Below are 15,895 nucleotides of genomic sequence, written 5' to 3' on the forward strand. Positions count from 1 at the left end.
CCTAACTCGCACCGAGTCCCGCTCACCCATCACTCCCTGTGCTCACTGACCCGTGTCCTAACTCGCACTGAGTCCCACTCACCCATCACCCCCTGTGCTCACTGCCCCGTGTCCTAACTCACACCAAGTCCCGCTCGCCCATCACCCGCTGTGCTCGCTGACCGACATTGGCTCCCGGCTAAACAACGCCTCGATTTCAAAATTCTCATCCTTGTTTACAAATCCCTCCCTGGCCCTCGCCCCTCCCTATCTCTGCAATCTCCAGCCCCACAACCCGCCCGAGATGTCTGCGCTCCTCTAACTCTGCCCTCCTGAGCATCCCTGATTATAAATCGCTCCACCATCGGTGGCCGTGCCTTCAGCTGTTGGGCCCCAAGCTCTGGAACTCCCTCCCGAAACCTCTACTCCTCTATCCTCCTTTAAGACGCTCTTTAAAACTGACCTCTGTCTACCTTAATTTCTTCTTTTGTGGCTCGGTGTCAAATTTATCTCTTTTGTCTTGCGACACAGCTGTGACGCGCCTTGGGACGTTTTACTAAGTTAAAGGTGCGATATAAATAAAAGTTCTTTAAAAATAATAATCCCTCTAGCTTACCCTGAAACCATTCTACCCCACCTCTCTAACTTACCCGCTTCAATCCACCCTCTCACAACAATGACTTGCATTAATAACAGAAATAATGTTCAAAGTGCTTGACAGACACATTATCGGACAAAGATCGACACGGAGCCAAAGGAGGAGACATTTGGGCAGGCGTGATGTAGGTTTAATGGAGCATTTGAAAAGAGGCGACAGCGGCAGAAGGTTTAGGGAGGGAATTGCAGAGCTGTGGACCTGGACGACCGAGTACACGGCCGCCGATGTTGGGGCGAAAGGAGCAGTGGATGCACAAGTGGCCAGAATTGGAGAAACGCGGAGGTCCAGGAGGGTCGTGGGTCTGGAGGAGGTGACAGAGGTCGGAAGGATCGAGGCCATGGAGGGGTTGGAAGACAAGAATTTTACATTGGGGTGGTTGTGGGAGCCAGTGTTGGTCAGCGAACACATGGATATTGGGACGTGAACCCAGTTAGGGCACGGGCAGCAGGGTTCGGATGAGCTGAAGGTTGGATGGTGGGGAGGGTCGGCCAGGAGTGCAATGGAATAATAAAGTCTGGAGGTAACAAAGACATGGTTGAGACGGGTGTGGAGCAGGGCAATGCTCCGGAGGTGGAAGCAGGCTGTCTTGGTGACGGAGCGGGTATGTGGTCGGAAGCTCACCTCGGAGATGGAACAGTGTGGTTCAGCCTCAGACCGTTGCCTGGGAGAGGGATGCAGTCGCTGGCGAGGGAACAGAGTTTGTGGTGGGGACCGGAGACGATGGCTTCAGTCTTCCCAATATTTAGCTGGAGGAAAGTTCTGCTCATCCAGCACAGGATGCCAGACGCGCTGAGTGACAAATCAGAGGCAGTGGAGGGGTCGGGCCAGGTGGTGGCGAGGTAGAGCTGGGTGTCGTCGGCGGACAGGTGCAACCTGACGCCGTGTTGTCGGATGATGTCGCTGAGGGGCAACATGTCGATGAGAAATAGGAGGGGGCCAAGGATAGATCCTTGGGGGAAATACCAGAGGCAACAGTGCGGGAGCAGGAAGGGAAGCCATTGCAGGTGATTCTCTGGCTATGACTGGATAGATAAGAACGTCACCAGGCAAGTGCAGTCCCAACCAGCTGGATACTGGAGGTGCAGTGTGGGAGGATAATAATGTGGTCAACCATGTCAAAGGCTACAGAGAGGTCTTGGAGGATGAGGAGGGATAGTTTACCATGATCACACTCACATAGGATGTCATTTCTAACTTTGATAAGGACACTTCAGTGCTGTGCCAGGTTTGAAGGGGTTCAAACCTGGATTTCCAGGAAAGAGGGGCACGGATTTGGGAGTGAGTTGACAACAGATTCAAGGACTTTGGAGAGGAAAGGGAGCTGGGGGATGGGTGGCAGTTTGCCAGGGCAGAGCGGTGGGGGGGGTCAAGGGTTAGTTTTGAGACGGTGGGAGGTGACGACATCAAATTTGAAGGGGAGTGGAGCAGTACCCGAGGAGAGAGAACCGTTTACAATATCAGCTCACATTGGGGTCAGGAAGAGAAACTGGATGGTCAGCAGTATTGTGGGAATCGGGAAGAGGGAGCAGGAGGTGGGTCTCATGGACAAGATGAGCTCGGAGAGGGCATGAGGGGAGATCGGAGAGAAACTAGAGTAAAATGTGAGTTCATGGCTAGGGCAGGGGTGAACCTACAACAACAACTTGTATTTATATAGTGCCTTTAACAATAATTGTATTTATACAGAGCCCTTAATGTAGTGAAAGTCCCAAGGGCACTTCACAGGGACGATTGTCAAATAAAATGGGATCCCGAGCCACATAAGGAGATATTAAGGCAGATGACCAAAAGTTTGGTGAAACAAGTAGGTGTTAAGCAGCGTCCTAAAGAAGGAAAGAGAGGTAGAGAGGTTTAGGGAGGGAGTTCCAGAGCATGGGGCTCAGGCAACTGAAGGCACGGCCACCAATGGTTCAGTGATTAAAATCGGCGATACTCAAGAGGCCAGAATTAGAGGAGCGCAAACATCGCAGAGGGGTGTGGGGCTGGAGATTACAGAGATAGGGAGAGGCAAGGGCATGGAGGGATTCGAAAACAAAGGATGAGAATTTGAAAAGCGAGGCATTGCTTAACCGGGAGCCAATGTAGGTCAGCGAGCACGGGGGGGAAGTTTGACCCAGGAGAAGGAAGGGAAGCAGCAGAGACAGCCGAAGGGATGGTCTCAATCTTCGTGACAAAGAAGTCCATGAGCTCCTTGTTGTTTGAGGTGAGGGTGAAGCAGGAACGGGAGAGGGGTTCAAGCAGTTTGTAGTGGAGAAGAGAAGCCGAGGGCTATCTTTGCATTCCAGGATTTCAGTGTTGACAGGGAAGAGCAGGACCCAATGGTGCTTGATTTGGCCAGCCAGACCTGGCGATGAACGGTGGAACCAGTTGTGCGACAGATACGTTTACGTCTGCGTCCTTTGGACTTGACGGAGCAAAGCTACCAGGGAGAACGGCCAGGATGGGAGCGAGTAAAGGTTTTTCTTGGACCAGGGTATCAGAGATGGAGGTGAGGGAGCGGTTGAGCATATCATTGGCTGCAGAAATATTGTGGCCAATGGAGGGCGAAAGTCTGGGCAGTTGGGTTTTAGAAAGTGTAGTTAGTAAGTGATTTGGGGGGTGGGGAAGAGGTTTTTCCAGGGATGGTTGCAGAAGGAAATGGGGCAGGAAGGGGGGTGGAGAGGGATAAGAGGAGTTGTCTATGAGAGTCCTGACGTTCCAGGTCCCGAACTTCATTTTGAAGGGTGGAAGATGTCTGTGTGTGAGTTCTTTTAATGTGGGGTGACCGGCTACCACACAGGCTGAGCAGAGCAAGGTCTTGGTCCGGTGGCAAAGGGGTCCAAGATGCCTGGAGACCAGGCACGGCTGTATGGGCCAAGTTGCCCACGGTGGGGTGCGAGCCGTAAGCGCGGTGCTGAGCTGCGCCTTTCGGTGAGATGGTGGGAAAACCGAAGCCTGGCTGAGGACAGGCATTGGGAAGGTCAGAGGTCCACTTTGTGGAAGGAGGAGCGGTCAGGGTGACCACAGCCATTGTGCTCACCATGTGCTCGACAGAGACTCTGCTGTTGACTGGGGCCAGTGGCCAGGGGGGGGGGGGGGGAGGCCAGCGCGGCATTGGTGGGATGATGTCCGGGACATTGCCGGTGGGATGAAGGCCAGAATGTTGCCGGTGGAGCGAAGCCTGGGGCCTTCAACCCTCTGGCGACGTTCAGGCCCTCAACCTGCCAGGATACAAGGAAGTGCTTGGAGACGGCTGTGGCTGTGATCAAGACCACGGGTGTGGAGGCGCCTCGGGAGATGGAAGACCGAGGGTGGGCCGTGAGTATAGGTCCGAGAGTTTATGCGGGAGAGAACGGTTTAGGAAGAACGAGGTCAGTGAATTCAGAGGACAGGAGCTAACCCAACCCCTACGTCATCGGAATGATAGTTTGGTCCGAGGCGATGAGCAGATGTGGTGTCGGGGTTTTGTCAATGCTACCCGCCGCACACGGCTTGAGGGACTCTTCCCCCATGGGTTGTCGGAGGAAAAGGAGTTGGATTCAAGCGCACAGTCGCCAGACCTCCAGGTGACCCCTCTTCAGGGTTTCCCCAGAGGTTACCTGTTGACTCTTAACCCCCTTGCGGAGCTGTGTCTGGTGCATTGCGAGCACTTACCCCTGCCAGCTGACTGCTTGCCAACATGAGCTGGGCCTGAGGGAGGTGACTCTGTTGCTGTTGAGGCGTCTGTGTGGGTGCCTGAGGGGAATTGCTGGCCTCTTCTGACTTAAACTGTAAAGGAACGTCAACATTATTATCTCAAATCACATTCTGGAGCACTGGGTGTAGGTACAGGGTGCAGGTACAGGATGTGTGATGTAGATACAGGGTGTAGGGTGTAAGGTATTGATGTATTGATGGGCGGGTCAAATGTCGGGTGTATGTGAAGAGCTGTACAGTACAGCTGGTATTGGACAAGCAATCCAGTTCCTGAGCTCAATTCCATTGTGGTAACAGAATTCAATCCAACACCGGAAAAATATCTTGAAAGCTGTTGGACATAAAAACCCAACTAATGTCCTTCAGCAAATGGGATATGACACCCTACACGTGACTCCAGCCATACTGGCCAAGTCTTAGCTCTTAATCCCAGTCTGTAACTCACTCCCGGGTATCCATTATTCTTTATCTAAACCCCCCGAACCCCTCGATTAGATTCCAGCCTGTAACTCACTCCCGGGTATCAGTTATTCGATATATAAACCCCCAACCCCTCGATTAGATTCCAGCCTGTAACTCACTCCCGGGTATCTGTTATTCTATATATAAACCTCCCGAACCCCTCGATTAGATTCCAGCTTGTAACTCACTCCCAGATATCTGTTATTCTATGTATAAACCCCCCGAACCCCTCGATTAGATTCCAGCCTGTAACTCACTCCCGGGTATCTGTTATTCTTTATCTAAACCCCCCGAACCCCTCGATTAGATTCCAGCCTGTAACTCACTCCCAGGTATCTGTTATTCTATATATAAACCCCCCGAATCCCTCGATTAGATTCCAGCCTGCAACTCACTCCCAGGTATGTGTTATTCTATATCTCAACCCCCCGAATCCCTCGATTAGATTCCAGCCTGCAACTCACGCCCAGGTATCTGTTATTCTATATCTAAACCCCCCGAATCCCTCGATTAGATTCCAGCCTGTAACTCACTCCCAGGTATCCGATATTTTATATCTAAACCCCCCGAATCCCTCGATTAGATTCCAGCCTGTAACTCACTCCCAGGTATCCGATATTTTATATCTCAACCCCCCGAATCCCTCGATTAGATTCCAGCCTGCAACTCACTCCCAGGTATGTGTTATTCTATATCTCAACCCCCCGAATCCCTCGATTAGATTCCAGCCTGTAACTCACGCCCAGGTATGTGTTATTCTATATCTAAACCCCCCAAACCCCTCAACTAGATTCCAGTCTATAACTCACTCCCGGGTATCTGTTATTCTATATATAAACCCCCCGAACCCCTCGACTAGATTCCAGCCTGTAACTCACTCCTGGGTATCTGTTATTCTATATATAAACCCCCCCGAACCCCTCGACTAGATTGCAGCCTGTAACTCACTCCCGGGTATCTATTATTCTATATATAAACCCCCCGAACCCCTCGATTAGATTCCAGCCTGTAACTCACTCCCGGGTATCCGATATTCTATATATAAACCCCCCCGAACCCCTCGACTAGATTGCAGCCTGTAACTCACTCCCGGGTATCTGTTATTCTATATATAAACCCCCCGAACCCCTCGATTAGATTCCAGCCTGTAACTCACTCCCGGGTATCCGATATTCTATATCTAAACCCCCTGAACCCCTCGATTAGATTCCAGCCTGTAACTCACTCCCAGGTATGTGTTATTCTATATCTCAACCCCCCGAATCCCTCGATTAGATTCCAGCCTGCAACTCACGCCCAGGTATCTGTTATTCTATATCTCAACCCCCCGAATCCCTCGATTAGATTCCAGCCTGTAACTCACTCCCAGGTATGTGTTATTCTATATCTCAACCCCCCGAATCCCTCGATTAGATTCCAGCCTGCAACTCACGCCCAGGTATGTGTTATTCTATATCTAAACCCCCCAAACCCCTCAACTAGATTCCAGCCTGTAACTCACTCCCGGGTATCTGTTATTCTATATATAAACCCCCCGAACCCCTCGACTAGATTCCAGCCTGTAACTCACTCCCGGGTATCTGTTATTCTATATATAAACCCCCCGAACCCCTCGACTAGATTCCAGCCTGTAACTCACTCCTGGGTATCTGTTATTCTACATATAAACCCCCCGAACCCCTCGACTAGATTCCAGCCTGTAACTCACTCCTGGGTATCTGTTATTCTACATATAAACCCCCCGAACCCCTCGATTAGATTCCAGCCTGTAACTCTCTCCCGGGTATCTGTTATTCTTTATATAAACCCCCGGAACCCCTCGATTAGATTTCAGCCTGTAACTCACTCCCGGGTATCCATTATTCTATATATAAACCCCCCGAACCCCTCGATTAGATTCCAGCCTGTAACTCACTCCCGGGTATCTGTTATTCTACATATAAACCCCCCGAACCCCTCGATTAGATTCCAGTCTATAACTCACTTCTGGGTATCTGTTATTCTATATATAAACCCCCCGAACCCCTCGATTAGATTCCAGTCTATAACTCACTCTCGGGTATCTGTTATTCTATATATAAACCCCCCGAACCCCTCGATTAGATTCCAGCCTGTAACTCACTCCCGGGTATCCGATATTCTATATATAAACCCCCCCGAACCCCTCGACTAGATTCCAGCCTGTAACTCTTTTATCTATATGGAAATGATTCAATTTATTGAGTATTGGCACTGTCACACACTTGTGTTCTCACAGTCACCGTCCTAACCTCAGTCACACACCAGCGTACTCACAGTCAGATAGTGTGTCCATGCATCAGCTCTGTGTGTGGATGAGCCCTGTCCAAGCTGCACTCGGTGTCTACAAGTTGCAGTGTTGTGTGGCGCTTTGATTAAGTTCATTCGCTGCTCCTGTACTGAGTGTGTGGTGAGAACTCAGTGCCACTCCTCTCCGCCCCTGCCTATTTGCATATCCTCCACCGACATCTATTCTATGCAAATTGATCCCCAGTAAAAAAGCAGGAATATCAGACTCTGCCTGTCCAAACTCCTTAGCTGCCGCCGTGTGACTCAGGGGAACTTATCTGATCCCCACGCTCAACTCCAAGAATTTCAGGGCAGCTGTTGAGCAGTCAGGATTCTCTCCAGGCACCGTCCTTTAACTCTGTGTGTGCTGATTGTAGCAGACTCAACACCAGCAGCAGAACCCCCAGCAGCCTCAGCCCCAGAACCACTAGCCCCAGCAGCTTAAGCCCAACCAACACCAATAACCCCCATCACCAAAACTCACACCACCACCACCGGCCACCACCACCAAAAACCACCATCGGCCCCACCGCCACCGGCCACCCCACCAAAAACCACCATCGGCATCACCACCACCGGCCACCCCACCAAAAACCACCATCGGCCCCACCGCCACCGGCCACCCCACCAAAAACCACCATCGGCCCCACCGCCACAGGCCACCCCACCAAAAACCACCATCGGCCCCACCGCCACCGGCCACCCCACCAAAAACCACTATCGGCATCACCACCACCGGCCACCCCACCAAAAACCACCATCGGCATCACCACCACCGGCCACCCCACCAAAAACCACCATCGGCCCCACCGCCACCGGCCACCCCACCAAAAACCACCATCGGCCCCACCGCCACCGGCCACCCCACCAAAAACCACCATCGGCATCACCACCACCGGCCACCCCACCAAAAACCACCATCGGCCCCACCGCCACCGGCCACCCCACCAAAAACCACCATCGGCCCCACCGCCACCGGCCACCCCACCAAAAACCACCATCGGCCCCACCGCCACCGGCCACCCCACCAAAAACCACCATCGGCATCACCACCACCGGCCACCCCACCAAAAACCACCATCGGCATCACCACCACCGGCCACCCCACCAAAAACCACCATCGGCATCACCACCACCGGCCCCAACACCAAAAACCACCACCGGCCCCACCGCCATCGGCCCCACCGCCACCGGCCACCCCACCAAAAACCACCATCGGCCCCACCGCCACCGGCCCCACCGCCAAAAACCACCACCGGCCCCAACACCAAAAACCACCACCGGCCCCACCACTAAAAACCACCACCACCAGCCACCACACCACCAGATCTGCAGGGTCAGAGGTCAAGCACCACAACTGCAAAGACTCAGCAGTACAAGCAGCAGCTGTGGAGAGACAGGTGGGACGGTTTGGGTCCACACTTCAAACATCAACTCCTCTACTCTCAGCACGCACTCTGCTGGAGGGGCTGAGTGATTCCAGCATTTCCAGCTTTTCTTCCACTCTTCTGCAGCATTTTGTTTAAAATCACACAGATGAAGGCAATCGCCCCCCTCCCCTCCCCTCTCCACCAGACTCAACACATCAGGTGGAAATTCCCATCCAGCTCCTGGTACAGACCCGCCCAATATTCAATCTCCCACTTCAACAGGAGGACCATGAGATCCTGCCCAAGATAAATTTCTGCCCCACCATGTCAAATACACCCAGCACATCATGGGGAGAGGCGGGGTTGGTAAATAGAGTTAGCATAACAGAGAGAGAGAGAGAGGCAGAGAAACAAAGACTCAAGAGAGAGAGCAGACAGAGAGGGCAAGAAACAGAGAGAGAGAGAGACACACACACAGAGATAGAGACAGAGAGAGAGAAACAGAGAGAGACAAATAGCCAGAGAGAGAGAGACAGAGAGAGCCAGAAACAGAGAGAGAGAGAGACACACACAGAGATAGAGACAGAGAGAGAGAAACAGAGAGAGAGAGAGAGACACACACAGAGATAGAGACAGAGAGAGAGAGACAGAGAGAGACAAATAGCCAGAGAGAGAGAGACAGAGAGAGCCAGAAACAGAAAGACATAAGAGAGATAGAGAGAGAGAGAGAGGCAAAGAGAGAGAAACAGAGCGAGACAGAGTCAGAGAGAGAGAGGGACATACATAAGAACATAAGAATTAGGAGCAGGAGTGAACCATTTGGCCCCTCGAGCCTGCTCCGCCATTCAATAAGATCATGGCTGATCTTCGACCTCAACACTTTCCTGCCCGATCTTCATATCCATTGATTCCCCTAGAGTCCAAAAATCTATCTATCTCAGCCTTGAATATACTCAATGACTGAGCATCCACAACCCTTTGGGGTAGAGAATTGTAAAGATTCACAACCCTCTGAGTGAAGACATTCCTCCTTATCTCTGTGTTAAATGGCCTACCCTTTACGCTGAGACTGTGCCCCCTGGTTCCCGGGCTGGAGTGTCCCCTGGCAGACACTCCAGCCCGGGGAAACAACCTCCCAGCATCTACCCTGTCAATCCCCCTCAGTATCTTACATGTTTCAATGAGATCATCTTTCATTCTTCTAAACTCCAGCGAGTAAAGGCCCAATCTACTCAATCTATCCTCATTGAACAGCCCTCTCATCCCAGGGATCAATCGAGTGACCCTTCATTGCACCGTTTCTAAGGCAAGTATACCCTTCCTTGGATAAGGAGACCAAACCTGTGCACAGTATTCCAGGTGTGGTCTCACAAAGGCCCTGTACAATTATAGGAAGACTTCCTTACTCTTGTACTCCAACACCCTTGCAATAAAGGCCAACATACCATTTGCCTTCCTAATTGCTTGCTGTACCTGCATGCTAACTTTGTGTTTACTGTACACGGACACCCAAATCTCTCTGAACATCAACATCTAATAGTTTCTCACCAGCTAAAAAATACGCTTTTCTATTCTTCTTACCAAATTGAATAACCTCACATTTCCCCCACATTATACTCCACCTGACACTTTATTGCCCAGTCTATATCCCTTTGTGAGGTCTTTACGTCCTCCTCACAGCTTACTTTCCCACCTAGTTTTGTATCATCAGCAATCGTGGATACATCACACTCGGTCTCTTCATCTAAGTCATTGATATAGATTGTAATTAGCTGGGGCCCCAGCACTGATCCCTGCGGCACCCCACTAGTTACTGAATGCCAACCGGAAAATGACCCATTTATCCCTACTCTCTGTTTTCTGTCCGTTAACCAATCCTCTATTCATGCTAGTATATTACCCACAATCCCATGAGTCCTTATCTTGCATAGCAACCTTTTATGAGACAGAAAGAGAGAGGGGTACATAGGGAACTCCCTCTCCAAACCTCTCTGACTATCTATCTCTTGTTCCTCCTTTAAGACGCTCCTTAAAACCTTCCTCGTTGACCACCAAGCTTCTGATCATCTGCCCTAACATCTCATGTGGCGCTCGGTGTCAAATCATGTTTGAAAATGCTCCTGTGAAGCAACTTGGGAATTTTTTATCCTTACCTAAGGAAGGATATACTTGCCACAGAGGGAATGTAACAAAGGTTCACCAGACTGATTTCTGGGATGGGGGCGATTGTCCTTGGAGGAAAGATTGAGTAGACGAGGCCTATATTCTCTGGAGTTTACAAGAATGAGAGGTGATCCTCCAACTTCTGTCTGAGGCTGAACCAAAATGTTCATTACCTTGCTGTCATATTTGACCCTGAAATGAGCTTTCGACCACATATCCGCAGCATAACTAAAACCGCCTAGTTCCACCTCCATATCATCGTCCGCGTCCGCCCTTGCCTCCGCTTATCCGCTGCTGAAGCCCTCATCCCTGCCTTTGTTACCTCCAGACTTGACTATTCCAACGCACTCCTGACTGGCCTCCCACATTCTACCTTACATAAACTTGATGTCATCCAAAACTCAGCAGCCCGTGTCCTAACTCGCACCAAGTCCCACTCACCCATCACCCCTCTGTGCTCGCCGACCTACATTGGCTCCCGGTTAAGCAATGCCTCGATTTCAAAATTCTCACACTTATTTTCAAATCCCTCCATGACCTTGCCCCTCCCTATCTCTGTAATCTCCTCCAGCCCCACAACCCCCCCTGAGATGTCTGCGCTCCTCTAACTCTGCCCTCCTGAGCAGCCCTGATTTTAATCACTCAACCAGTGGTGGCCGTGCCTTCTGCTGCCTGGGCCCCAAGCTCGAGAACTCCCTGCCTAAACCTCTCTGCCTCTCTACCCTCCTTCAAGATTGCTCCTTAAAACATACCTCTTTGACCAAGCTTTTGGTCACCTGCCCTAATTTCTCCTTATGCGGCTCGGTGTCAAGTTTTTATCTCGTAATGCTCCTGTGAAGCACCTTGGGACTTTCACTACGTTAAAGGCGCTATACAAATATAAATTGTTGTTGATCTCATTGAAATATACAAAATCCTTACAGGTCTAGATAGGGTGGATGCAGGGAGGATGTTGCCCCTGACTGGGGAGTCTAGAACCAGGGGTCACCATCACAGTATAAGGGGTCGGCCATTTAGGACTGAGATGAGGAGAAATTTCTTCACTCAGAGGATGGTGAATCTTTGGAATTCTCAGTCGTTGAGTATATTCAAGGCAGAGATCGATAGATTTTTTTGATATAAAGGGAGCCAAGGGATATGGGGATAGTCCTTAACCTGTTTTGTGTTCCTGTGACTCCCACTCTCCACATCTCAGATTTGTCACCATCTCACCGAAAGGCGCAGCTCAGTGCCAAGCTTACGGCTCGCATCTCGCCGACGGCAACTAGGCCCATACAGCAGAGCCTGGTCTCCAGTCGCCTCGGACCCCCTTGCCACTGGACCAAGACCTTGCTCAGCCAAGCCCGTGTGGTCGCTGGTGTGCAACGGCCACCCCACGTTAAAATAACTCACGCACAGGCATCTTCCACCCTTCAATATGAAGTTCGGGACCTGGAACATCAGGACCCTACATGGACAACTCCAACAGTGACAGACTGGAACGCCACACCGCCATTGTTGCCCGGGAACTTGGACGCTTTGATGTCAACATCGCCGCCCTAAGCGAGACCCAGCGGTCAGGGGAAGGCCAGCTCAAAGAACAAGGTGGCGATTACACATTCTTCTGGAAACGCAAACCAGAAGAACGCCGCCTCCATGGAGTTGGCTTCACCATCAAGAACACAGTTAAGAGAGCCCGATACAGCCAGCACCTCACTGCCAACCTGGCGACCCTTGATGACCCAGAGATGCAGAATGCCCACAGCGCTTGGTCTGCCCTCCAGGCCTCCATAACCAGTGCCTGCGAAGAGACGCTCGGTCACTCGACTAGGAAACACCAGGACTGGTTTGACGAGAACGACCAGGAGATCCAGGAGCCAATAAACTGCAAGCGCAGGGCATTTCTGAACCTGAAACAACCACCCAACTCGGGAGCAGCAAAGCAGCTCGACAAGCAGCTGAAGGCCAAGTTCCAACAAAAAAAACGAAAGAATAGATGGTGGGTGGAGACAGTGCAGGAGATCCAGCCGCTGGCTGACAGCCATGATGTGCGAGGATTCTTCACCACAGTTAAGTCCACCTATGGCCCAAGCACCCAAGGCCCGACCCCACTGCTGGCCAAGAACGGGAAAACACTCATCAAGGACAACGAGGCAGCCAGGGCCCACTGGAAGGATCATTTCCTTAATTGAGACTCTGTCCTCAACTCCAGTGCACTGCATGCTGCCTAGCACCATCTCAGCAAAACGCCAGCCCTGCACAAGGTAGAAAAGGCCATCCGTCAAGCTCAGGAACAACAAGGCATCAGGAGCAGATGGAATCTCCGATGTGGCACTAAAGTATGGCGGAGAGGCACGATTGGTGCGAATACACAACCTCATCTCTCTCATCTGGAAGGAGGAGAGCATGTCGGGAGATCTCAGAGATGGAGTAATCGTGACCATCTTCAAAAAAGGGGGCAAGTCCGACTGCGGCAACTACAGAAGAATCTCCTTGCTGTCGGCCACTGGGAAAGTCAGCGCTAGAATCCTCCTCAACCGTCTTCTCCCTGTGGCTAAAGAGCTCCTCCCAGACTGGATTCCATCCACTAGAGGATACAACGGACATGATCTTCACAGTGCGACAACTACAGGAGGAGTGCCAGCAACAGCGCCAACCCTTAGTCATGGCCTTCTTTGGCCTTACAAAGGCCTTTAACACTGTCAACTGCGAGAGTCTATGGAGTGTCCTCCGTTTCGGCTGCCCCCAAAAGTTTGTCACCATCCTCCGCCTGCTCCAGGATGCATGCAAGCCATGATCCTGACCAATGGATTCACCACAGACCCCGTCCACATCCGGACCGGGGTCAAGCAGGGCTGCGTCATCGCACCAATGCTTTTCTCGATCTTCCTTGCTGCAGTGCTCCACCTCACTATCAACAAGCTCCCCGCTAAACTATAGAACCAATGGGAACCTGTTCAACCTTCGTTGCCTCCAGGCCAGATACAAGACCGTCCCATCCTCTGTCGTCGAACTACAGTACGCGGACGACACTTGCGTCTGTGCACACTCAGAGGCTGAACTCCAAGCCATCGGCAACACCTTCACTGAGGCGTACGAAAGCATGGGGCCTGACACTAAATATCCATAAGACAAAGATCCCTCACCACAGAGCGCTGCCCCCTGGTCATCAAAATCCATGGCTCGGCCTTGGACAACGAGGACTATTTTCCATACATCGGGAGCCTACTAGCAGGCGAGGGAGGAGAGCATGCCAGGAGATCTCAGAGATGCCATAATCGTGACCATCTTCAAAAAAGTCTGACTTCAGCAACTACAGAGGAATCTCCTCGCTGTCGGCCACTGCGAAAGTCATCGCAAGAATCCTCCTCAACCGTCTTCTCCCTGTGGCTGAAGAGCTGCTCCCAGAGTCACAGTGTGGATTCCGTCCAGTAAGGGGTACAATGGACATGATCTTCACCGCACAACAACTACAATGACGAGGTCCAACACTGCCTCCAGTGTGCCAGCACAGCCTCGGTCACCTGACAGAGAGAGAGTGTTTGAAGACCAGGACGTCAAGCTATATGGATCAGAGACGTGGATTATAAACACCAGACACCTCAAAGTGCTGGGGAAGCCTCCACAAGATCCTGCAAATCCACTGAGAGGACAGACGCACCAACGTCAGTGTTCTCGCTCAGGCCACTTCCCCAGCATCGAAGCACTGACCACACTCGACCAGCTCTGCTGGGCGGGCCACATCGTCCACATGCCTGACACGAGACTCCCAAAGCAAGCGCTCTACTCGGAACCCCTACACGGCAAGCGAGCCCCGGGTGGGCATATGAAACGTTTCAAGGACACCCTCAAAGCCTCCTTGATAAAGTGCAACATCCCCACCGACACCTGGGAGTCCCTGGCCAAAGACCGCCCGAGGTGGAGGAAGAGCATCCGGGAGGACGCTGAGCACCTCGAGTCTCGTCGCCGAGAGCGTGCAGAAAACAAGCGCAGGCAGTGGAAGGAGCGTGCGGCAAACCAGAGTCCCCACCCACCCTTTCCTTCAACCACTGTCTGTCCCACCTGTGACAGAGACTGTCATTCCCTTATTGGACTATACAGCCACCTGAGAACTAACTTTTAGAGTGGAAGCAAGTCTTCCTCGAATTCGAGGGACTGCCTATGATGATGATGATAATGATAATCCTGTCCTTTACCAGACAAAATGTGACAGCGAACCACATAACAAAAAATAAGGACAGGTGATGTAAAGTTTGCTCAAAGAGGTTGGTTTTCAGGAGCGTCTTAAAGGAGGAGGGAAAGGTAGAGAGGCAGAGAGGTTTAGGGAGGGAGATCCATGGCCACCTCGCCCCACCCTACCTCTATAATCTCCTCCAGCCCCACAAACCCCCTATATGTCGACGCTCCTCAAATTCGGCCCTCTTGAGCATCTTTGATTTTAACTGCTCAACCATCGGTGCACGTGCCTTCTGTTGCCTCGGCCCTAAGCTCTGAAACTCCCTGCCTAAACCTCTCCGCCTCCCTTTCCTCCTTTTACACAATCCTTAAGACCTACCTCTTTGACCAAGCTTTTGGTCATATGCCGTAATTTCTTCTTATGTGGTTCAGTGTCACATTTATCTGCTTTGTCTTATAACACCCCTGCAACAAACTTGGGACGTTTTACTACGTTAAAGGCGCTACATAAATAGAAGTTGTTGTAGTAGTAGCTTAGGACCCAGGCAGCTGAAGGCACGGCCACCAATGGTGGGGTGAAGGAAATCGGGAATGTACAAGGGGCCAGAATTGGTACAGCACAGGGTTAGATACAGAGTAAAGCTCCTTCTACACTGTCCCATCAAACACTCCCAGGGCAGGTACAGCACGGGCTTAGATACAGAGTAAAGCTCCCTCTACACTGTCCCATCAAACACTCCCAGGGCAGGTACAGCACGGGGTTAGATACAGAGTAAAGCTCCCTCTACACTGTCCCATCAAACACTCCCAGGGTAGGTACAGGGGGTTAGATACAGAGTAAAGCTCCCTCTACACTGTCCCATCAAACAGTCCCAGGGCAGGTACAGCACGGGGTTAGATACAGAGTAAAGCTCCTTCTACACTGTCCCATCAAACACTCCCAGGGTAGGTACAGGGGGTTAGATACAGAGTAAAGCACTCTCTACACTGTCCCATCAAACACTCCCAGGGCAGGTACAGCACGGGTTAGATACAGAGTAAAGCTCCCTCTACACTGTCCCATCAAACACTCCCAGGGCAGGTACAGCACAGGGTTAGATACAGAGTAAAGCTCCTTCTACACTGT

General features: G+C 51.5%; 1 protein-coding gene across 1 annotated transcript in view; it reads right to left on the reverse strand.

The window, feature by feature from the left end:
• The window catches only part of LOC139250291 (POU domain, class 2, transcription factor 2-like), a 108,433-nt gene extending 101,353 nt beyond the window's left edge, over positions 1-7,080 (reverse strand). Inside the window, exons 1-2 of the mRNA XM_070872780.1 lie at positions 7,070-7,080; positions 4,271-4,384 (exon numbers count right to left, since the gene is read on the reverse strand). Of these exons, the coding sequence (XP_070728881.1) occupies positions 4,271-4,297 (27 nt within the window). The 5' untranslated portion in view covers positions 4,298-4,384; positions 7,070-7,080. The remainder of the gene's footprint in view (positions 1-4,270; positions 4,385-7,069) is intronic.
• Between the last annotated feature and the right edge of the window lie 8,815 nt (positions 7,081-15,895).

The sequence above is a fragment of the Pristiophorus japonicus genome, unplaced genomic scaffold, assembly GCF_044704955.1.
Source record: "Pristiophorus japonicus isolate sPriJap1 unplaced genomic scaffold, sPriJap1.hap1 HAP1_SCAFFOLD_366, whole genome shotgun sequence".
NCBI classification, from domain to species: Eukaryota; Metazoa; Chordata; class Chondrichthyes; family Pristiophoridae; genus Pristiophorus; species Pristiophorus japonicus.